This window comes from Equus quagga, chromosome 11 (genome assembly GCF_021613505.1).
Source record: "Equus quagga isolate Etosha38 chromosome 11, UCLA_HA_Equagga_1.0, whole genome shotgun sequence".
Lineage (NCBI taxonomy): Eukaryota > Metazoa > Chordata > Mammalia > Perissodactyla > Equidae > Equus > Equus quagga.
The window spans coordinates 94,317,237-94,341,192 of NC_060277.1; the positions used below are offsets into that span (position 1 = coordinate 94,317,237).

General features: G+C 45.1%; 1 protein-coding gene across 1 annotated transcript; it reads left to right on the forward strand.

The window, feature by feature from the left end:
• Positions 1-2,678: 2,678 nt before the first annotated feature.
• Positions 2,679-23,887, forward strand: CASC3 (CASC3 exon junction complex subunit). The gene is made up of 14 exons (XM_046675690.1): positions 2,679-2,949; positions 3,298-3,325; positions 3,651-3,688; positions 15,254-15,412; positions 15,493-15,644; positions 16,188-16,364; positions 16,547-17,232; positions 19,246-19,310; positions 19,649-19,763; positions 20,003-20,101; positions 20,359-20,573; positions 21,208-21,330; positions 21,480-21,543; positions 22,159-23,887. The coding sequence occupies exons 1-13, from the start codon at positions 2,719-2,721 to the stop codon at positions 21,501-21,503; spliced, it is 2,112 nt and encodes a 703-aa protein (XP_046531646.1). The 5' UTR covers positions 2,679-2,718; the 3' UTR covers positions 21,504-21,543; positions 22,159-23,887.
• Positions 23,888-23,956: the final 69 nt, after the last annotated feature.

The following is a 23,956-nucleotide window of genomic DNA, read 5'->3' on the forward strand; positions in this document are numbered from 1 at the left end:
CTTCTGCTTCAATTTATTAGATCTACTGGGAAGCATTAAATCTGCTTGTTTTTGTTTTTGACGAAGATTAGCCTTGAGCTAACATCTGCTGCCAGTCCTCCTCTTTTTGCTGAGGAAGACTGGCCGTGAGCTAACATCCGTGCCCATCTTCCTCCACTTTCTCTGTGGGACGCCTACCACAACATGGCTTGCCAAACGGTGCCATGTCCGCACCTGGGATCCGAACTGGCGAACCCTGGGCCACTGAAGTAGAATGTGCGAACTTAACCACTGCCCCACTGGGCCGGCCCCAACAATTCTGCTTGTATATTTTAAAAGATTAGAAAAATAAATCAATTTTCACAAAATACGAAAACACACCATTTTCGTTTTTTATAAGGTATTCACTTCCATTTGTATGTGAACACAACATTTCATCCCTCTTTGTCCTGTGTTCTTCCTTACACACATAATTGGCAACTTTAAAAACAATAGAGTATAGGGTGCTTGGTGTCCAAATTTTTACAACCTCATAGCTGAAAAGACCTTAGAGGTGATCTAGTCTGACCTCCAATACATGATTTGCCCTTGTCAACATTCCAGACAAATGAAGTCCTGCTTCTTTTTTTCTATACATTTTTTTTCTGAATGTTAGAAAATTCTTCCTTGTTGATAAAAATCTAACTTCTTGTAACTCAACGCCCATTGGTTCTTGCTTTGCCTTCCATGATGATAAAAAAAAGATCAATCCCTCCTTTTCCTCATAGTCCCTGGAATAAAGATTGCTATGGCTATCCCAGTCTTGTCTACATGGTAAACATTCAGAGATCTTACCATTGTTCCTCAAAAGAAAGGATTTTGAATTTTTCACTTCTCTCTGGATGAGTGAACAATTTGCTCATGTCCATTTAAAAACTGAACCCTTGGGGCCGCCTGGTGGCATAGTGGTTAAGTTGGCCTCCTCTGCTTCAGTGGCCGGGGGTGTGGGTTCAGATCCTGGGCACTGACCTACACACTACTCATTAAGCCATGCTGTGGCACATCCCACATACAAAAAAGAGGAAGACTACCACAGATGTTAGCTCAGCGACAATCCTCAAGCAAAAAGAGGAAGATTGGCAACAGATGTTAGCTCAGGGCCAATCTTCCTTACTCCTCAAGAAAAAATTTTTTTTAATTTAAAAAGCTGGGGGCCGGCCCGGTAGCGCAGCAGTTAAGTGAGCATGTTCCCCTTCTGGCGGCCGGAGTTTGCCGGTTTGGATCCGGGTGCAGACATGGCACCACTTGGCAAAAGCCACGCTGTGGTAGGTGTCCCACATATAAAGTAGAGGAAGTTGGGCACAAATGTTAGCTCAGGGCCAGTCTTCCTCAGCAAAAAGAGGAGGAGTGGCAGTAGTCAGCTCAGGGCTAATCTTCCTCCAAAAAAAAAAAATTAAAAAACTGAACCCAGACCCAACAGCTGAAAGGCAAAGTGGCAGCATATTATTTTCCTTATTTACACTAAACTTGGCAAGTTTATTTGCATCAATTTACTTTGTGATCGATAAGATCCTGCAGATTTTTTTTTTTTAATTTACTAAATCATCTATCCTCCGTTTTGAACTTAGGCGATTGGTTTTTGGAGCTGGATTTACAAGTTGTCACATTTGGCCACTTGTTTAACCAGCTGACATCTGTTTAGATACTGATTCTATCTCTGAAGGCATTCAGAATGCCTTCTACTTTCAAATTGTCTACGAATTTGTTAAGCATCAGGATCCTTAACCATCTAATTTGTAAAAATATCACACAGGACAGAATCTGTGCTATGCTATAGTGACCTTTCTCTGTTTGATGAGTATTATCAATATGCACTCCTGTAGGTGCACTAATAACTTAGCTCACGCATTTTGCATGTCTTCATTACGGTCCAAAGAAAATACACTGATTTCTTTCATTAGTGACAAATGTCTTGCCAAGGTCAATATCAAAATCCCTCATCTATCCGTCTGGTAATCCTTAGCAAGAATGAAAATATGAGAATATTGAACCACGCCGGTTCCTATGATAATCTCTTCTTTTTAAATCCGTTCTAAAATCTTGGTAAGACTAGCATCATACCAGCCTGCACTTCGGGAGAGGTGATGGCCGGGGAGAAAAGACACATGAAGAGGGAAATGAGAATACAGGGAAAACAGTGTAGTGCTGCAACACCAAATCCTCGGGCTTCACTGTAGACAAGTGGTTTCTCCTTAGCCTTTCAGCTTAAGATGGGCCGGTGTGGCAAATCTGATGGAGCACAACGGCTTTAGAGATTTACCTTGATTCGTGATTTTACCAAGAAAACGAATGCAGTAAAATCTGCTTCAAACGTAGGTAGAAACGAGAAATCGAAAGAGAAAACCATGAAGCAGCTACAATGCCGCAGTAAAGCTGTGCAGGACGCCTTCCACTTAGAAAGCCCAAGATGGCCGGGGGAGGAACCGGAGGAGGCTTGCCGAGCGCCGCTCCCCTTGCCCGGGGCCTACCCAGAGGAAGTCAAGAGCCGCGCCACGCCCCCCACACGTCATGGATTTACGTAATCCCGCTTGCCCGCAAAGGTGCCGCAGGGCGCCAGTCCCGCCCCCAGCCCCGCCCTCTGGAAAGAGGAGCGGCTCGCCGCACGTGAAGCATGCTGGGACTAGCTCTGGAGCCTCCCGGCAGTCCCTGCGACGGGCGCAGTACGTAAGGAGCTGGCCGACGGCGGCCGCTCTCCGTAAGATGGCGGACCGGCGGCGCCAGCGCGCTTCGCAGGACACCGAAGACGAAGAGTCTGGTGCTTCGGGCTCCGACAGCGGCGGTTCCCCGGCGCGGGGCGGCGGGAGCTGCAGCGGCAGCGCTGGAGGCGGCGGGAGCGGCTCTCTGCCTTCCCAGCGCGGAGGCCGAGGCGGGGCCCTTCATTTACGGCGGCTGGAGAGCGGGGGTGCCAAGAGCGCCGAGGAGTCGGAGTGTGTGAGTGCGCGCGGGCGGGGCGTAGGCGATGGTGGGAGGCTGCGAGTTGATGGTCGATGCCGGGGCATATTGTGTTAGAGAAGGGAGCTATCCCAGTGCGGTTTGCATCCGGAGCCCCAAGGGAAGAGGAGGGGTTGGGGGGTTTTAGGGGGCGGCAGAGCTGTCGCGGATGGAAAGCGGATGTTTATTCGGAAATTGGGGTTGGAGGTGAAGAGGCTAGACCTCCCTCGGTTGGTACTTGTTAAAGACGTACCTCTCCTCATCTCCCTTTTCAACCATTTTGTATTGAATCGTCCACTCTCTGCCGTCTGGAAATCACAGAACTAACCCGTGTCTTATTTCCTTCAGGAGAGTGAAGATGGCATCGAGGGCGATGGTGAGTAGCATCACGACGAGAGTTTTGCCCGTAAACTCAGGTCATCAACTTCCAGCAGTTGACGTCCCCTCGGCCTGTTAGGAATTGGGGGCGGGTGTCACAAAGTGGCTCTTGGTAGCGTAGCGCTTAAGAGAATACGTTTGAGCAGTAAGATCTTGGGCAGGTCACTCTCTGAGCCTGTTTCCCGTGTGTAAATGGAACTGTCCCATAGTTTGATGTCAGAATTAAATGAAAGTCTTAGCCTGACCTATAACAAGCAGTGGGGAAATGTAATTATAGTAATTTGTGTTGCATTTTTTCTTTATGTATTTCTGTTTTCTTTCAGCTGTTCTCTCAGATTATGAAAGTGCAGAAGACTCAGAAGTGAGTGTAATAGGTTCTTTTTCCTATGGTGTAGGTCGCGGAATGTACTTTAAAAACATGTAGACGTGTACCATGACCTGCTTGTTACTCCTCTTGTGCATTCTTCATTTATGCTTCTGAAAAACTGCTACAAAAGGTCTTGTTCAGTTAGAGTGAGGGAAAGTTTTGGTGTAAGCCTCTTCAGGCCACATGTGTTGCACTGTTAAAAGGTGGTTTTTCACCGTATCTGAAGAAAGTAAGATTCTAAATAAGAGAATGAGAACATCCTGAAGCCCTTCACAGGACGTTTGACAGTTTATTTTATGCTGCCTAAGTAGTGAAGCCATCTGGTTGCATATTTTTTTCCACATGTATCTGAAGACCTCGAAGGGGTGGGATTCTGAGTGGTTTGTGCCAGAAACATCCCTCAGTTTAAAGATGGGGCTTTCTCTGTGTCTGGGAGAAAGATTCCCTAAGCCAGTCTTTTGTTAGCTTACTTGTTTTGATTGGATGAACTGCTAGAGATGCTATCAGAATGACTGTTTGCTGGAGTTGTTAAATGAAGTCCTGAGTTCTGGATTTTGGTCTTGGGGTTATATCCAGGGAAATTGGATTGTGGATTTTCTGTAAATTTTATTGAACTGTTACTACATATTAAAACTTCATTAAGCCCTGGAGATGCAACAATGAACACTGTAACAAAATTCCCATCTTTAGGAATGTTACAACTTAGGAAGTCACAGATATTCAGACAGTCAAAGGACTTAGTGACAACTGCTGGAGGATAGGGTTAAGTAGGGTGTTGATGGCTGGGTACTGAATCCATCTTAGGCAGTCAGAAAGGAATAAGTTGGAGTTAGCCAGGCAAACTGTGTTCTAGGCAGAGGGAACAACAGCTGGGAAAGTCCAGAGATAGGAGAGAAATTGAATGTTTGGAAAGTTGAAAGTAGTTTGATATGGCTGGAATATTGTTGGTACAAGGTGGATACAAGAAATAAAGGCAGATAATGAGCAGAGGCCAGATCATGAAGGTTCTTACTTGTGCTTTCTCTTTTTTTTTAAGATTTTATTTTTCCTTTTTCTCCCCAAAGCCCCCTGGGTACATAGTTATATATTTTTAGTTGTGAGTCCTTCTAGTTGTGGCATGTGGGGTGCTGCCTCAGCGTGGCCTCACAAGCGGTGCCGTGTCCGCGCCTAGGATCCGAACCGGCGAAACCCTGGGCCACTGCAGCGGAGCGTGCGAACTTAACCACTCGGCCACAGGGCTGGTGCCCGATTGTTCTTTCTCTTTCTTGAGTACCTGCTCTGTGCCAGGAGCTGTATTAGGCACTGGAATAAAAGGCAAACATGATTCTGCCCTCATTGAATTTATATTCTGTGTCAGAGGGAGAAAATAGACAGTTAAAAAGTAATTACAGTAATGTTTGGTGAGTGCCATGATATTGGAAGCATAGGGTGCTTTGGGAACACTGAGAAGAAGGGCTAGAAGGGATGGACTGCGTGACGAGTTGGAGGATGTGAAAAGTTTAGTATGACGGGTGGTAAGTGATGAGTCTGAGTCTAAATCTTAAAGTACCTTATAAGCCAGGTTAAAAAGTATTTGGATTTTGGGGCTGGCCCCATGGCCGAGTGGTTAAGTTCGCACGCTCCGCTGCAGGCAGCCCAGTATTTCGTTGGTTCAAATCCTGGGCGCAGACATGGCACTGCTCATCAAAGCACGCTGAGGCAGCGTCCCACATGCCACAACGAGAAGGACCCACAACGAAGAATAAACAACTATGTACCGGGGGTCTTTGGGGAGAAAAAGGAAAAAAATAAAATCTTTAAAAAAAAAAAATATTTGGATTTTATTCTAAGGAAGTGAAGGAGTATAACAGGGTTTTAAATAAGAGTGTGATAAGGATTAGACTTAACTTTTAAAGCAGTTTGTCAGATCCAAGGGACATATGCATCAGGAAATCCAGTAGGCCAGTCCTCCTGAAATAGAATCTTACAGATGGAGGAAGGACTCGGGCGTTTATATGTTAACAAGTTCCCAGGGTGATGCTTGTGCACAGTAAAATTTGAGAATTATTATTTTTGTTTTTTTGGGTTTTTTTACTATATATTTTTAAACTTAAAATTTTTTTTTTTTTTGAGGAAGATTAGCCCTGAGCTAACTGCTATCAATCCTCCTCGTTTTGCTGAGGAAGACTGGCCCTGAGCTAACATCTGTGCCCATCTTCCTCTACTTTATGTGTGGGACGCCTACCACAGGATGGCTTAGCAAGCGGTGCCATGTCCGAACCAGGGATCCAAAGTGGCGAAACCCGGGCCGCCAAAGGAGTGTGCACAGTTAACCGCTGCACCACCAGGCTGGCCCCTAAATTTGGTTTTTGAGAAAGATTAGCCCTGAGCTAACATCTGTGCCAGTCTTCCTCTATTTTAAATGTGGGATGCCCGCCACAGCATGGCTTGACAGGCAGTACATAGGTCTGCACCCGGGATCTGAACCAGTGAACTTTTGGCTGCCAAAGTGTAATGTGCGAACTTAACTGTTGCACCACCAGGCAGGCCTCGAGAATTATTTTTTTAACAGTTATTTTGTCTGCAATGGGGAGAGTTGATTTGAGGGGAGCAAGATTAGAGCCAGAAAAGCTAGTTAAGAAAGCTATTCTGAGGGGCTGGCCCCATGGCCGCGTGGTTAGGTTCGCACACTCTGCTGCAGGCAGCCCAGTGTTTTGTGGGTTCGAATCTTGGGCGCGGACATGACACCGCTCATCGAGCCACACTGAGGTGGCATCCCACAGGCGACAACTAGAAGGACCCACAACTAAGAATATACAACTATGTACCAGGGGGCTTTGGGGAGAAAAAGGAAAAAAATAAAATCTTTAAAAAAAGAAAGAAAGAAAAAGTTATTGTGCAAGTCTAGGCAAGCAGTAAGTAAGTGCAGAATGGGTGGAGTGGTGGCAGTGAAAATAGAAGTGGATAGAATTGAAAGTTGTTTAGGCTATGGAATTGACGGAATGTGGTGATTGATGAGATGCTTTATTTTCTCTGAAGTCAGCAGTAAAGTTACCTGCAAAGAGTAGAAGGGAGACGAGATTTTGGGATGAGGAATGTTTACAGTAGTCACTAGAGAATGGAAACACTGGAAAGTCTTTCAGGCAGTGTAGAGTGGTCATTGAGGTTTGGTGATTGTGAATTTATAGTAACTTACCATTCTGCATGTAAATGAGTTTGGATGTTATCCCAATAGCAAGGAAAGAAAAGCTACCGAAAGCTTAAGTGTGGAGGATGAATTGTGGATGAGGCAAGACTGGAGGCAAGGAGAACTGTTAAAAGATTATGAGGGTCCGGGGCTGGCCTGAGGCCGAGTGGTTGAGTTCACGCACTCTGCTTCGGTGGCCCAGGGTTTCGCCAGTTCAAATTCTGGGCGCAGACGTGGCACTGCTCATTGAGCCATGCTGAGGCGGCGTCCCACATGCCACAACTAGAAGGACCCACAACAAAAAATACACAACTATGTACCTGGGGGGCTTTGGGAGAAAGAGGAAAAATAAAATCTTAAAAAAAAAAACAAAGGTTATGAGAGTAGTCCAAGGATCATGATGGTGCCGTAAAGGGACGTGGCTGTGGGACTGGCAAGACATGGACATATTTGAGAGAGATTAAGGTGGTGCTAACAGAAGTTGTTGAGTGATTGAATGTGGAGCCTGAATTAAGGAGGCGTCAAAGGGATACCCAGCTTGATGAATGGTGTTTTTTGCTAAGAAAGGGACCACAGGAGGAGGAGATTTCAGGAAGGACAGTGGTGGGTTAAGTTTTGGATCTTTTGAGATTGAGAAACCTGTGGGACTTTGAAGAAGTGGTGATATCTAGTATATACTGTGTGAAACTTAACAGAGAGGTCTTGGGGGCTGGCCGTGTGGTCGAGTGGTTAAGTTCACACACTCCGCTTCAGCACCCGAGGGTTTCGCCAGTGCGGATCTTGGGCTCGGACATGGCACCTCTCATCAAGCCATGCTGAAGCAGCATCCCACATGCCACAACTAGAAGGACCCACAACTGAAATATACAACTATGTACCGGGGGCACTTTGGGGAGAAAAAGGAAAAGTAAAATCTTTAAAAAAATTTTAGGGGCTGGCCCCGTGGCCGACTGGTGAAGTTTGCGCGCTCCACTGCAGGCGGCCCAGTGTTTCGTTGGTTCGAATCCTGGGCGCAGACATGGCACTGCTCATCACAGCCCGCTGAGGCCACGTCCCACATGCCACAACGAGAAGGACCCACAACGAAGAATATACAACTATGTACTGGGGGGCTTTGGGGAGAAAAAGGAAAAAAATAAAATCTTTAAAAAAAAAATTTTTTTAAAAGAGAGGTCTAGTTCTTCTCTGTTCAGTACACCAGCCAAATGTGGCTAAATTTAAATTAATTAAACTTAAATTAGGGGCCGACCCAGTGGCGCAGTGGTTAAGTGCACACGTTCCGCTTCTTGGTGGCCCAGGGTTCGCCAGTTCGGATCCCAGGTGCGGACATGGCACCGCTCGGCAAGCCATGCTGTGGTAGACGTCCCACATATAAAGTAGAGGAAGATGGGCACAGATGTTAGCTCAGGGCCAGGCTTCCTCAGCAAAAAGAGGAGGATTGACAGTAATTAGCTCAGGGCTAATCTTCCTCAAAACAAAACAAAACAAAAAACCAACAACAAAAAGCACTTAAATTAAAACTTAAGTTCCTCAGTTGCAATAGCCACATTTTAAGTACTAGATAGTTACATGTAGCTAGTGACTGCTGTATTGGGCAGCATAGATGAAACATTTCCATCATCCCAGAAAGTCCTTTGGGACAGCACCTGTCTAGGGTAGAGAAAAACTTTTTTTTTTTTTTTAAAGATTTTATGTTTTTTCCTTTTTATCCCCAATGTCCCCCAGTACATAGTTGTATATTCTTAGTTGTGGGTCCTTCTAGTTGTGGCATGTGGGATGCCTCCTCAGCATGGCTGGATGAGTGGTGCCATGTCTGCACCCAGGATTCGAACCGAGGAAACACTGGGCCGCCTGCAGCGGAGTGCGCGAGGAAAGCCACCACTGGGTCGGCCCCTAATTTAAGTTTAATTAATTTAAATTTAGCCACATTTGGCTGGTGTACTGAACAGAGAAGAACTAGATCTCTCGGCCACGGGGCCGGCCCCAGAAAAACATTTTATATCCTGACTTTCATAGTAGTCCATTTCTTGCTTGCGTTTCTTCTCTGTTACTAACTGTATATACCTAGACATTACAGTTTAGTCTTGCGTATTTCTTAAGATTTTCTGTCTCTTAGTCTCCAGATTAGTTTTTCGTCTCTTTCTTATCCTTACAACTTATCCTTTGAAAAGATTTTGATGGTTGCTCACTCATGGTACAACTCAGTGTGCTCCCTTTGTGTGTTGTATTTCCTGCAAATTTGTATTTCCAGATCCGTGGAAAGATAAATAGGAGTCAAAGAGTTTATCTTGAACAAAACTGACTGATGATCACCTAATTTCTTTTTTCTTTTTTCTTTTTGAGGAAGATTAGCCCTGAGCGAACATGTGCATTGAACTAACATTCGTGCCCATCTTCCTCTACTTTCTCTGTGGGACGCCTACCACAGCATGGCTTGCCAAGCAGTGCTATGTCCGCACCTGGATCCGAACCAGTGAACCCCAGGCCACCAAAGCAGAACGTGTGCACTTAACCACTGCGCCACCAGGCTGGCCTGATCACCTAATTTTCTTTCCCTTATAAATCATTTGCTGTTTTGGGGGGGAGGGTTTTGAGGAAGATTAGCCCTGAGCTAACATCTGCTGCCAATCCTCTTTTTGCTGAGGAAGACTGGCATTGAGCTAACATCCATGCCCTTCTTCCTCTACTTTATATGTGGGACACCTACCACAGCGTGGCTTGCCAAGCGGTGCCATGTCCGCACCCAGGATCCGAACCGGTGAACCCTGGGCCGCCAAAGCAGAACGTGTGCACTTAACTGCTGTGCCACCGGGGTGGCCCCGGTCATTTGCTGTTTTTGTCTAGATAGTCCCAATATATTTTCTCTAAGGCCCAGTAATTCTGTTAGAATTGTCTTGGTGTTGGTCATTCTGGGTCAGTGTTCACAGGTATTAGATGTGCTCTGTAGTATATCATGGAACCCTTATCCAAATAATTTCTTTGCCTCTCTTCAGTATTTGATCCTTTCTCACTAATCCTTTTTATCTTTCTCTTCATTTGTTTGTGATTTTTAAATACTTCTTTCCTTTTCACTTTTGTATTTTTCTTAAGGCGTTATTATTGTATGTCCCTCTTGTGTTCCTTCTAGTTTTAGAGTTTGTATTTGAAATGATTTTTTTCTTTAATTTCTGATACCTTCCTGAGTTCTTTCATTTCATTTTTGAGTTTTTCCAATTCTGATTGATGTTCTGTCTTATATACTTTTTTTAAAATGTCTTTTTAGCTCATTTTGAAATAGAAGTTACAATTTTGATATATGTGCATGTCTTTCTGAAATGCTTTCATTGTAGGAATGGTTTTCTACTTATTTTTTTCCTCATAAGTTTCTGTGGGATTTGATCTCTGTATTTTTCTGTCGTTGATTTTTGTGTAAAATCAGTTTTCCTGATCTTTTAGAAGGAAGTGTGGCTCAGAGTAGCTTTTTCTAACTTAATAAAGCTCCTTCTGTTCTTCTCTTACAGCAGTAAAAAAATATGGTGGCTTGCTTTCTGAGATTTCCTGCTTTCGTTCCCTTCCCTAACCTGTTTTGAACTTTCTCTTTCCTTTATTCCTTTTGTCACTCTCCTCCTTAATTTCATTCTCCTCTCAACAGTTTCTCTTCAGTGTGGGACCCTATCCTAGAAGGGAACCCTGGCAGCCAGGTCAGTTTCAAGATTTCAGAGCAGTTAGCCCCTTCAGGCCTTCTTCAGGTCCCTGCAGAACCCTTGTGCTCACATGCTATTGGTGACAGTAAAACCCCTCCTAGTTAGTTTCACCTGTTGTTCTTAGTTTTGCCTTCTGTTGAATACCTGTTGATTAGTTCACAGTTCTCCTGTTTTCAGGTCTATTTACTACTCTCTGCTTCCTGCCGTTACTGACAGCAATCTGACGCAGATCCTGTGGCTGTTGGTGCTTTGTTCTTATGTGCTTGTATTTTGGGGTCTGGGGGATACCTTGTAACCTAGTTTGGTTGTAAATGTTGTCCAGAGGGCTTTGATTTTGCTGTCTAGAAGATCTTACTTCATGTGGAGGTTTGACATCAAAAGCTACACTGCTGTTTTCCCAGAATCCTCCAAGGAAAGTTTCAAAAGAAATTTGACTCTGAAAGGGGGGCTAGAGAGATGGTAGCTGGAATGGAGGCTATGAGATAAAGACAGGGTTTGGTGGTTATTTTTTAAAGTTGGAGAATCAAGTATGGTTAAAGATTGAAGGAACAAGTAGAAAGGGAAAGAAAAGGGAGGAGGTGGGTAATAAGTGTGCTAGTGTCCTTAACTGAGTTTGTGAGAAGAAATAGGAACCAGACAAGGGAAACATCAACCGTTGTAATTATAGAGAGGTGGGAAGAAAAGGTGTGTGGGGAGGAAGCTGTGTTTCCTTCTTTGTTTGGTTTTCCTTGTGAAATAAAAGGAAAGACATTAAGAAGGGTGGTTGGGGTTGGGGTGGGGTAGGAATTGTGAGACTAAAGGAGGTTTGAGTAGCTGAGATTGGAGGTGGCCCTGATGTGTTAAGTTTTATGATTTTTTTTTTTTTGAAGTACCTTTGGTGGTGATCAGTGGTCTGGTTGTAGGCCTAGAAAAAGCATATATTTTAGTTGGTCCAGTCCTGGTACTTGGGAGTAGCAAGGGACTTGAGGGTGTTACTGGTAGTGATTGAAATGAATGGGCCGCGGAGACTAGAGAGAGGAAATTGAATGTGGGAAAGGACTGATTGATCGGGAGAAGGTGGAAAGGTCAAGGGAGTGGATGTCTTAAGAAGTTGGAGGGGCCGGTGCAGTGGCGCAGCGGTTAAGTTTGCATGTTCTGCTTCTCAGCGGCCCAGGGTTCGCCAGTTCGGATCCCAGGTGCAGACATGGCACCGCTTGGCAAAAGCCATGCTGTGGTAGGCGTCCCACATATAAAGTAGAGGAAGATGGGCATGGATGTTAGCTCAGGGCCAGTCTTCCTCAGCAAAAACAGAGGAAGATTGGCAGTAGATAGCTGAGGGCTAATCTTCCTCAAAAAAAAAAAAATAGAAGCGACGTTGAGAACGAGGAAGACACCAGCTCCAACTCTTACTCTGAAATATGTAAGGAGTGGAAGAATGAGCTAAACCTCTGCGTGCGAATTCTGCCGGGGAAGCAGTTGCTTCAGGGGAGAGCTGGCTTTAGAATTGGGAAGAGTGTTCGCTGAATAGTAGACTCAGCAGAGGAGCTCTCTCTGGAATAGGGTTTTGATATCAGCCCTTAGCCAAAGCAAGGGCATGTTTATAGGGATATGTGACCCTATGGTAGCACCTTGGCTTCAATTAGACCAGACTTTGACTCTAATTTGGAGTCTCCTCAGCAGTATGCTATTAGTGTCTTTCTGTCCTGTCCTAGAAACAAAATTAGTTCTCATTTGGAATAAAAGAGTTGCCTCATTTGACATTCCACCACAGACCAGAGAGGGTGGGGCATAAAACAAAGTTCCCTCGTTAATCATGCTGTGATACTATTTTAGGATGTTTGAATTCAGTCACTGTTTGGGGGCTGGGGGGCGGGTAGTGTGTAATGAATTAAGGTCACATGTACACACCAAGCAGGATTCTTGCAATGTCTGCTTCGGAACCTCCAGGGAACATAGGATCAAAGAAAGAACTGAGGGGCCAGCCCAGTGGCACATTGGTTAAGTTCGCACGTTCCGCTTCTCTGCGGCCCAGGGTTCGCTGGTTCGGATCTGGGGTGCGTACATGGCACCGCTTGGCAAAAGCCATGCTGTGGAAAGCATCCCACATATAAAGTAGAGGAAGATGGGCATGGATGTTAGCTCAGGGCCAGTCTTCCTCAGGAAAAAGAGGAGGATTGGCAGTAGTTAGCTCAGGGCTAATCTTCCTCAAGAAAAAAAAAAAAAAACTGAATGCTTACCACATACCTATCCCCTTCTCAGGAGGGAAAATTTCTTATGATTGAGAGAAAATGGGAAGAATCAAGGGTACTTGGTTGTTAAAAAGTTGTGGTGGGGGGGCCGGCCCTGTGGCCAAGTGGTTAAGTTTACTCACTCTGCTGTGGCAGCCCAGTGTTTTGCTGGTTTGAGTCCTGGGCGCGGACATGGCACCGCTCATCAAGCCATGTTGAGGTGGTATCCCACATGCCACAACTACAAGGACCCACAACTAAGAATATACAACTATGTACGGGGGGGCTTTGGGGAGAAAAAGGAAAAAATAAAATCTTTAAAAAAAAAAAGTTGCGGGGGGCCGGCCCAGTGGTGCAGTGGTTAAGTTCACATGTTCCACTTCGGCGGCCTGGGGTTTGCCACTTCGGATCCCGGGTGTGGACGTGGCACCGCTTGGCAAGCCATGCTGTGGTAGGCATCCCACATATAAAGTAGAGGAAGATGGGCACAGATGCTAGCTCAGGGCCAGCTTTCCTCAACAAAAAGAGGAGGGTTGGCAGCAGATGTTAGCTCAGGGCTGATCTTCCTCAAAAAAAAAAAAGTCGTGGATAAAGGCTTGATTCTCATAGTTTGGCTGTGGTCAAGCAGTCTCCCTCAATTCTGTGGGTTTCATAACAGATTCATCTTTCTGGAAATCCTAACCCAAAACACTTTGAGGCCTAAATACCCAGATGCTGAATAGGGAAGAATGGGAAAGAAGAATTAATTGGCTTATCTGGGCCAATCAGGCGGACTCAGCTCTATTTGAAGAAAGGGCAGCAACTTTGAGCTTGAAAGTTTCTTGCTTTATCAGGAATCTCACAGAGAGTCTCTGATCAGATTCCTGGGTCTGGAGTTACAAGAGGGCCTGGTTCAGGTCAATGAGAACCCAGTAGGAGAATAAGAGCCCAGTGTACATATATTTACCAGGTTGCAGAGGTGTATTGTTACCCTGACATATTATGCCAGCAGTGGGGACTAGACCACCTTCCCTTGAACTTGTTTCTTTATGTTCTTACAGGTCTTTAAACCTATCTCCTTAGCCTGTAGTTCTCTGCCTACTTAGATCCAAATCTTGGGAGGACGAGATAAGAGTAGCTCTGTTCTAAAGCCAGGCCCCCTAGCGTGAGCCTTAGCTGCTCCTTTTCCCTGCCTGGAACTAGCCAGACTTCTCTTACCTGATCCTTTCTAGTGGCCCCTATTTCCCTAGAGGATGCCCTAAGGACACCCTTTGTGTGGACAGACCCAACACTTTCTCTGTCACAGGCAGGGTTATCTAATCTCGATGTGGTAAGAGAGGGAAGAAGATGGTGGAGAGGAGAGAGAGCAGTTGGGCTTTTTTTCATTTCTAAGAGGCAGTAGTTTTACAAGTTGTTCCCTAAGGTTTTCCAAGTCAAAATCTCATAATTACATAATTTTCGACAGTTGTTGGATAAAGGGATCTCATGCTGCAGAAAATTTAGTATGCATATCATAGACATCAAAAATGTGTAAGCCACTATTTCCCAGCTTGAGGGTAAGTAGTGCCTTGGGAAGTCATGGAGTTATTTATTACAAGGAGTTTGCTAGCTCAGCTCTCATTCTCTTTAGACTAAATATCTATCTCCCACCTTTATGTACTGCTATTTTGAATATATATAAATTAATAAAATGTAAATATATTTTATAGTATTAAATGTATAGCAGTTGTTTTTCATTATGTATTTTCTCAGTCATGTATACTTTCTGGGGTATGTCTCATGGGAATCCATGAAAATATTAGATCCTAAAAGGGGTCTGAAAGGTTGGGAATCTTTGCTGTAAGCTGTTTTGTGATGAGAGAATTCACAACTTGAGTTAGAGTGTTGTTATTAGGCATTAATGTTTAAGAGAGAGTTCATGGAAAGGGAGAGAAATTATCAACAAAGATTAAGCTCCTTCTTTATGCTAGGCACTTTAAAGATTTTATTTTATTTTTTTTCCTTTTTCTCCCCAAAGCCCCCCAGTACATAGTTGTATATTCTTCATTGTGGGTCCTTCTAGTTGTGGCATGTGGGACGCTGCCTCAGCGTGGTTTGATGAGCAGTCCCATGTCCGCACCCAGGATTCAAACCAACGGAACACTGGGCTGCCTGCAGCGGAGCGTGCGAACTTAACCACTTGGCCAGGGGGCCAGCCCCTATGCTAGGCACTTTAAAGCCTCCCATCCATATCCCTTGGGCTCTTTCCCCAGAGGCCGCCACTGTTTAGAGCTCTTTGCATATCTTTCTGGAAAACGTACATGGATCTATATAAGCACGTGTATGTGTGTATATATTTTTTAATGTGCTTTTTTAAATAGTGCCCTTATCCTCTAAAAATTTTAGGAAGCATATTGATGTATTTGCTTTTAATTCTTACATTGTAGTAAAAGTTTGTTGGAAAATCTTTTCCTAAAGAATGGAAAGTAAATGAAATGCACCATTCAGATCTTATCTCCATAGCTGATGGGGAAATTTTTTTCAGGGTGAAGAAGGGGAATACAGTGAAGAGGAAAACTCCAAAGTGGAGCTGAAGTCAGAGGCCAATGATGCTGCTAATTCTTCAGCAAAGGAAGAGAAAGGAGAAGAAAAGCCTGACACCAAAGGCACTGTGACTGGAGAGAGGCAAAGTGGGGATGGACAGGTCAGTACCCACTCATTTGGGGGCTGGTATAGTGGCTTTTAACCTTGGAGGAAGTAAGGAGCCCTTTATATGTTCTCTAGGAGAGCACAGAGCCTGTGGAGAACAAACTGGGTAAAAAGGGCCCTAAGCATTTGGATGATGATGAAGATCGGAAGAACCCAGCATACATACCCCGGAAAGGACTCTTCTTTGAGCATGATCTTCGAGGGCAAACTCAGGAGGAAGAAGTCAGGTAACAGCCATTTTCTGCTATTTAGTATGTGTTTAGTATAGTAGTGTGTACTTACTATATGCCAGGACTTTGCTAAGTGCTATGTGTATTATCTCATTTACTACTCACAACATTTTAAGGTATGCATTATGATTCTCCCTCTTGTACAAATGAGAAAAGTGAGGCTTAGAATATTTGGTAACTCTTGGTGAAAGAGTTGGGGTCCAGACCCACACTTCCACTGCCTTCCTTAATCTGAGGCTCAAGGCCCCTGGGATATGAAGTGCTTGCATAGGCTGCCTTATAGGAGAGAGGTGTTTCCAAAGTGCCGAGTAGTTTGAAGTGAAGTCTTTCTTCATTTCTATTCCTGTTAGACTTGAGCCCATCAGACCTGCGGTGCTATGATTCACTCTTGCTTTTCGAAGGCCTGTTTTGTATAATCTGGGAAGATGGGGAGACTACATGAAGTTGCTACTGTTTCCCTGCCCAACCATGTGTGTTTCATGAACATTTTTACTTGGCAGAGTCTGTCAACCTAAGACACTTTTCCCTGGTTTTATCCAGACCCAAGGGGCGTCAGCGAAAGCTGTGGAAGGATGAGGGTCGCTGGGAACACGATAAGTTTCGGGAAGACGAACAGGCTCCAAAGTCTCGACAGGAGCTCATTGCTCTTTATGGCTATGACATCCGCTCAGCTCACAACCCCGATGACATCAAACCGCGGAGAATCCGGAAACCCAGGTGAGGAAATTTGGGAGCCTACTCTGTTGGTATTTGTAGAAAGAACTCTGCTTTTAAAAATGCCTTTCTAGCCCGTAATTGAATGGGTGAGGAATATGGTAAGTCCCTGACCCTCAGTTTATATCTCTACTGGTCCTTTTGTTATTTCTTTTCTTAAGACTTTCTCCATTCCATTTATTCAGGTTTGGGAGTCCTCCACAAAGAGATCCAAACTGGATTGGTGAGCGGCCGAACAAGTCCCATCGCCACCAAGGTCCTGGGGGCACCCTACCACCAAGAACATTTATCAATAGGAATGCTGCAGGGACTGGCCGCATGTCTGCTCCTAGGAGTTACTCTCGATCTGGGGGTTTCAAGGAAGGTCGTGCTGGTTTTAGGCCTATGGAGGCTGGTGGGCAGTATGGTGGCCGGTCTGGTGAGACTGTTAAACATGAGACTAGTTACCGGTCACGGCGCCTGGAGCAGACTCCTGTAAGGGATCCGTCTCCCGAAGCAGATGCTCAAGTGCTTGGCAGTCCTGAGAAGGAAGAGGCAGCCTCAGAGATACCAGCTCCTGCTCCTGACACTGCACCACCGGCCCCTGATAGGCCTGTTGAGAAGAAATCTTATTCCCGGGCAAGAAGAACCAGAATCAAAGCTGGAGATGCTGTCAAGGTTGCAGAGGAGGTGCCCCCTCCACCCGAAGGGCTGACCCCAGCACCTTCAGTCCCAGAATCTACCCCTCCTCCACCTGCTAAGACTGGTAACTGGGAGCCTCCAGTGGATTCTAGTACAGGTGGACTTGAGCAAGACGTGGCACAACTAAATATAACCGAACAAAATTGGAGTCCAGGGCAGCCTTCATTCCTGCAACCACGTGAGCTTCGGGGTAGGTACCTTAGAGGTAATGACTAGCCTTTTTCCCTTTGTATCATCAGCTTAGTGGCATGTGACTTATATCTCTGAGGGAGCTGGTGATTGACGAATAACTACATTTTCATTAACTGAAAAAAACAGATGGATTCATAGGTATATTCTTCCAAAGACCTCAGAGCAATTTTATCTACCCCACTGCTTTGCCTTCTATTAACTGATCAGTCATCAATATGGACCTCCTGAGTGCAGAATCATTTACCACTTTGTAGAAAAACTGGAAGAAAAAGGTAGTGTTCTTATTATTTGAGCTAATGGTTAAACATTTGAAGGCAGAAACATACTCATTTGAATTTGGATGAGTATCTTCTAATCTCTTTGAAGGTAAAACCTCTCTAATTTCCTTAATCTTCTAGAACCAGGCTGCCCAGTAGAACTTTCTGTAATGATGGTGCTTTTGAGGACTTGTAATGTGGTCAGAGTGACTGGGGAACTGATCTTTTAATTAATTGAAATTTAAGTAGCCACATGTGGCTAGTGGATATATTGGACAGCATAGTTCTAGAGACTAGGACCTATTTACCATCCCTCTTGTCCATTCTTCGTTGTCTTCCTCCAATCAGATAGTTCAAAGGATTTTTTCTTTAGTTTCTTTTTTTTTTTGAGGAATATTAGCCCTAAGCTAACATTCGTTGCCAATTCTCCTCTTTTTGCTGAAGAAGGCTGGCCTTGAGCTAATATCCGTGCCCATCTTCCTCTACTTTCTATGTGGGACACCTACCACAGCATGGTTTGCCAAGCCATGCCATGTCTGCACCCAGGATCCAAACCGGCAAACCCTGGACTGCCAAAGCAGAACGGGCGCACTTAACCACTGCACCACTGGGCCAGCCCCTCTTTAGTTTCTGAAGTCTTAATTTGAATTTAAAGATTAGAAATCCTCGTTTGGACTGGGAGTTTCAGCATCCTTCTCTGATGTGCGTGATTTTTGAAAACCAAAAATGATGGTAGTCTAAATGGGACCTGGAATTGATCTTTGGATAGAGGAGTACAACTCCTACCAATATCTTATTACCGTTGGAAGATAGTCTCTAGAATATTTCTTTTTTGTCTTTAGTCATTTTCAGCCAGAGGGGAATCTCTTCCTACACTTGAAGCCCAGACTTCTGTGGTCAGGAATAATCATGTGGATTTAGAGAACAGTCCTCCCCTGTCCCGTTGTTGCTCAGAAACTTTGGGGCTGAGATTTTTTCAATATGTTTGATAATGTAATATGCTAATTATAACCTCCCAGGGATTCTTTTTTTTTTTTTTTAAGATTTTATTTTTTCCTTTTTCTCCCCAAAGCCCCCCCGGTACATAGTTGTGTATTCTCCGTTGTGGGTTCTTCTAGCTGTGGCACGTGGGACGCCGCCTCAGCATGGTCCGATGAGCAGTGCCATGTCCGCGCCCAGGATTCAAACCAACGAAACACTGGGCCGCCTGCAGCGGAGCGAGCGAACTTAACCACTCGGCCAAGGGGCCAGCCCCCCAGGGATTCTTTTTTTTAAGATTTTTCCTTTTTCGCCCAAAGCCCCTTGGTACATAGTTGTGTATTTTCAGTTGTGGGTCCTTCTAGTTGTGGCATATGGGACGCTGCCTCAGCATGGCTTGATGAGCGGTGCCGTGTCCGGACCCAGGATTTGAACTGACAAAACCCTGGGTTGCCGCAGCGGGGTTCGTGAACTTAACCACTCGGCCATGGGGCCAGCCCTCCTCCCAGGGATTCTATACAGGGAAGTATGTGGTGGGAAAAATTTGAACTTGGATTTTCTCACTGAAGTAATTTTTTTCATGTTATTGCTATATTAAGGTGGCAGGCAGTGGGGGCAAATTTCCAGATGCTGGTGTTGACAGGAAGCAGAGATAATTTAAAAGAAGAAAGTTATTCCCCATGTTGGATTCTTCAACCTGTCATTTTCTTGATGCTATCTTTAGTCCCACTCACATGTGTCTGCTCTGCAGCAGTGACTTTTTTGGTGTATTACAGGTATGCCTAACCACATACACATGGGAGCAGGACCTCCACCTCAGTTTAACCGGATGGAAGAAATGGTACAGAAAGGGAAAAGTGGGTAGATGGGGAGGGGGCTGCATGTAATAGCTTATGCACTGTTTAAACCAAGATACGGTCTTGAAGTCAGTTTTCCTATTGTTTACCCATGTTTCTTTTAATTTGGGTCTCCAGAAAGTTAGGATAGAGGGGTTAGGTGATTCAGATCTTGGTGTTTTTCAATGGTTTTTCACTTCATTTTGCAAATGCTTTTTAAAGACTTGCCATGTCCCAAGTAAGTGTTTTGCAGCACCTAAAGGAAGGTGCTATGCACCTAAAGGAGGCTTGATACAAGAGTCAGCCCTCTGGAAGTCTTCTTGCTCAGACCTTTTTATTTCAGGGTGTCCAGGGTGGGCGAGCCAAACGCTATTCATCTCAGCGGCAAAGACCTGTGCCAGAGCCCCCTGCCCCTCCTGTGCACATCAGTATCATGGAGGGACATTACTATGATGCACGTGAGTTTTTTTCTTATTGTTGGGGTACCTTTCTTGGCAGGGTGAAGTGAACTAAGAGGCCAGCCTCCTGCCTCCTGAATTTCTCTTCTGACCTCTCACAGTGGTTATCATTGTCTGGTTGCTGTTTTCTTCACATGGAAAGTTGAGAACATCTTTTAAAGAGCTTGGGGGACAAGGAGACTTGTCTGTGTGATATGAAGAGTGAGGGTTTATGAGAGTCCCAATGTGATATCTTACAGTGCAGTTCCAGGGACCAATCTATACCCATGGTGACAGCCCTGCCCCACTGCCTCCTCAGGGCATGATTGTGCAGCCAGAAATGCACCTTCCCCACCCAGGTAAGCTTTGCACCTCTGCTTGTATGCTTCCAGTACGGGAGAATGTGTGTTTGGGGCTTCACAGATCCCATCCTCTTGAGCTCTGTGCTGCTTGCCTATGAGTCTAGCCACTCTTGCTGCTTGGGCAACAAACTCCTCTTGGGTCCATCCTGAGGACTTCCATCCTGAGCCTGTTTGTGCTGAGCAGCCCAGCCAGGCCATCCCATGGAAATGGTGTTATCTTCTATTTCAATTTTTGTTTTCCTCCTCTTGTCCAGGTTTACATCCCCACCAGACACCGGCACCTCTGCCCAATCCAGGTCTCTATCCCCCACCCGTGTCCATGTCTCCAGGACAGCCACCACCTCAGCAGTTGCTTGCTCCTACTTACTTTTCTGCTCCAGGAGTCATGAACTTTGGTAATCCCAGTTACCCTTATGCTCCAGGGGCACTGCCTCCCCCACCACCGCCTCATCTGTATCCTAATACACAGGTGAGATGGCTAATGAGCAGATTTTTCTAGGTACACATCCTTTAAATCAGAGAGGAATGTGGTATGGGGAGGACACTCAAGGAACTGGAGAGAACATTTCAATGCCACTGATTTACATGTGGCGCCAGGACGCCTCTTGGTGGTGTGGAGCTGGAAATGCAGCTTACGTAATGCCCATCATCCATTTACTCTCTTCTGTTTCTTTGATGGTGTTTCGTTCAAGTGGTTTGGTACATCTTAGGTGGTCACATCTTCATATTTATTCACCTGCATATAAAGAAACTGTATGGTGCTTAACAGCCCTACCCCTCCCTGTACTGCTTCACTCCCAGCGGGTTGACACCATCTTGTATCTGGAGTGTCACCACTAAGCTCAGCCTCTTCCATTTGTCAGTTGATGATAGGAATTAGAGAAAGCTGGGCAGTACTTTGAAGAAGTAGGAACCAGAGCATAATTATGACATTATTAAGGCAGAAATGAATAATCACTTTATTTTAAAGAGGGGCACTTAGAGAATTAAAAAATTATAAATTCCCTAACACTCTTACTTTTGTGCCTTAATAGTGTTTCCTGTTCTTCATAGTATGGATGAATTAATTCCTGACTTTTTCTTCTGGCTTATTGGGGTCCCAGGCCCCATCGCAGGTGTATGGAGGAGTGACCTACTATAACCCTGCCCAGCAGCAGGTGCAGCCAAAGCCCTCCCCACCCCGGAGGACTCCCCAGCCAGTCACCATCAAGCCCCCACCACCTGAGGTATGAGAGCTCCTTCCTATGCTTAGGGCACATCCTACTCAGTGGGTTTTCCTTTTCCCCAGAAGATTGCATTCCTTTTCTGGGTGTGTTTCTGTGGAAAACAGTCTTTTTTTATGACCTGATAACAAATTCCAACTTTATTATTTCAGGTTGTAAGCAGGGGTTCCAGTTAATATGAGTTTCTGAATATTTTAAATCTAACATCATATAAAAGTAAGTGAATAACTTAACCATGACTCTTACAATGTTCATTTTTTTCCCCAGCATTCTTAAAACTAATGCTTAACAAACAAACAATTGTCTGATTTTTTAAGTTATAATCATGGGATGTCTTGGGGGAAGTCTCAAAGGAGCCCCAAAATTTGCCAGCTTCTTTGTTTTGCGAATGCATTGAGCAGGGCTGAAGTAGAAACCATTGATAACTTGGCAGAACTTCATTTGGGAAGCTGCAAGGAAAAAATGCAGGAGGGCGTTTTTTTAATAAAACAGGTTATTTAGAAGTGTAGCTGTTTTTTTTTTTTTTTTAAGATTTTATTTTTCCTTTTCTTCCCCAAAGTCCCCCGGTACATAATTGTGTGTTTTTAGTTGTGGGTCCTTCCAGTTGTGGCATGTGGGACGCCGCCTCAGCGTGGCCTGATGAGCAGTGCCATGTCCGCGCCCAGGATTCAAACCGGCGAAACCCTGGGCCGCTGCAGCAGAGTGCATGAACTTAACCACTCGGCCACAGGGCCGGCCCCATAGAAGTGTAGCTTTTTGAAAACAACTTGGAAATGCCTAGAAGGTCCATTAATAATTTGGTGGTTCTTCCCTTTTTCCCACCCCTTTCAGAACAGCAGAGGTGAGAACCCAGGAGAGAAGAGAAATACAACTGGCTGTCTGCTACTAGGAGGGCTTCAGAGATAAGGGCTTGCTCCTACTGGCAAGCAGCTGAATGAGGAGAACCCCTGCCTTTCTCTGAGGACAGGCTTTTTTGGAGAAAGGGAGAAACAAGTGGACTTCTTCCCATCTCCACTCTGTACTTGAGTTGGCTGTGCTCAGAGGAGCAGAGATCCAGACAGCCCAGGCTTCTAGCTCTGCATCTAGAAGCCCATGTGTTTTGCTCTTCTACACTTTCTCCTGGGAAATTCAAGTGTCTTCTGCTCCCAGGGAAGCTCTTTCCTGTTTGTTTTGTTTTCTGAGATGTTCGTTTTTAAAGCCTGGCTTGCTATTCTTAACTTAATATTCTTTTAGTTTCTTTCTCTCTGTCTGTTTCTTTTTCTCTCTCAGCTTTTAAATGAGACAAGTTCTTCCTTCTGGTTTGCTAGCTCTTCTGGGTTCCCTTTTGACTCTCTCCTGCATCCCAGATAATTGAGAATGCACCAGCTAGTCTTCTCCCACTAAGTCTACAAAGAGCTGGCCTTTCATTTTTGGTTGGTTTTGTTATTGTATACTTGGATTTTCTTAACTTCTTTAACCCTATGGAAACATAGCTGTTTGCACAGTGTCCTGTTATGGAGAAAAGCTCAAAGTTTGTGGTAGGAGCCTTTCTTCTTGCCTTTGGTTTCTAGGAGTCTGAGCCTCTATCAGTCCCTGTACTCTGGTCGGCTTCAGTGTTCTGTTGAGGGAAAAGTCTCTACTGTGGGGAGAGAAGGCAAACCAGATGCTTTGATGAGAAAGGAAGGGTAGAGTTGAGAGCCTTTGCATCTTAGGGACATGTATTCACACAGTCCTCGGGGCTCAGTCTTTGAGGTAAGTGGAATTAGAGGGCCGTGCTCCTCTCCTTTCCATCCCTCCTACCACACCCCGTTTCCAGTTGCTGTGGACCAATGCATCTCTAGAGGCAGATATTACCCAGCAAGCACTCTCTCCTGTCCTTTGCAATTGCTCTTCATGTCTTTCCTGCTACAAATGTTTTAGATGTTACTACCTTATTTTTCCCAAGTTCTATTTCTGTCCTTGGAAACAGAAGAAGATACCACACCTGGGCTTAAGGCCTAAGGAAGCTGGTCACTTTTGGGGCAAGGGCTCCTCCCTCCCTCCTTCCCTTCCATGGCATTGAACCACTTCCCTGATGCCTCTGCGGAAGAGATTACTGTTACTGCAGCACTTGTGTCTGCCAGGGGTAACTTGGCCCCTGTCCCTGTCCTTCTACAGAATCTGAGGGAGAAGGTGGCGGCTGTGTCTCTCCCGAAGTAGTGTCACTGTATTTCTATTCCTTCTCTCCAGCAGCTGGCCTGACCACTCTTAGTCACAGGTGTGGGATGGGGAGAGGGGAGAGGCACTCAAGCTGTAACCCCCAAGGAGGAAATACCTAAAACATTCTTCTAGGGGTAGCTGGTGGTTGTGCCTTTTGTAGGCTGTTCCCTTTGCCTTAAACCTGAAGATGTCTCCTCAAGCCTGTGGGCAGCATGCCCAGATTCCCAGACCTTAAGACACTGTGACAGTTGTCTCTGTTGGTCTGCTGTGTTTCATTGCAAAGATTTTTCCGTGTGTGTTGTTTTTTGTTACTGTTTTAAAGGGTGCACATTTGTGATCAGCATTGTGACTTGGAAATAATAAAATTTAGACTGTAAACTTGGCTCGTTTGCTAGTGTTTTGCATGAATCTTGATTTGGGAGGGAGGGAAGAGGACTCTGATCCCCCAGAG

Bases quoted from the DNA above. Each gene is read 5' to 3' on its own strand.
- CASC3 (XM_046675690.1), top strand. From the start codon at position 2,719: ATGGCGGACCGGCGGCGCCAGCGCGCTTCGCAGGACACCGAAGACGAA. The intron at 15,413-15,492 runs GTCAGTACCCAC...TATGTTCTCTAG, and splicing joins GGCAAAGTGGGGATGGACAG to GAGAGCACAGAGCCTGTGGA. The intron at 15,645-16,187 runs GTAACAGCCATT...GGTTTTATCCAG, and splicing joins ACTCAGGAGGAAGAAGTCAG to ACCCAAGGGGCGTCAGCGAA.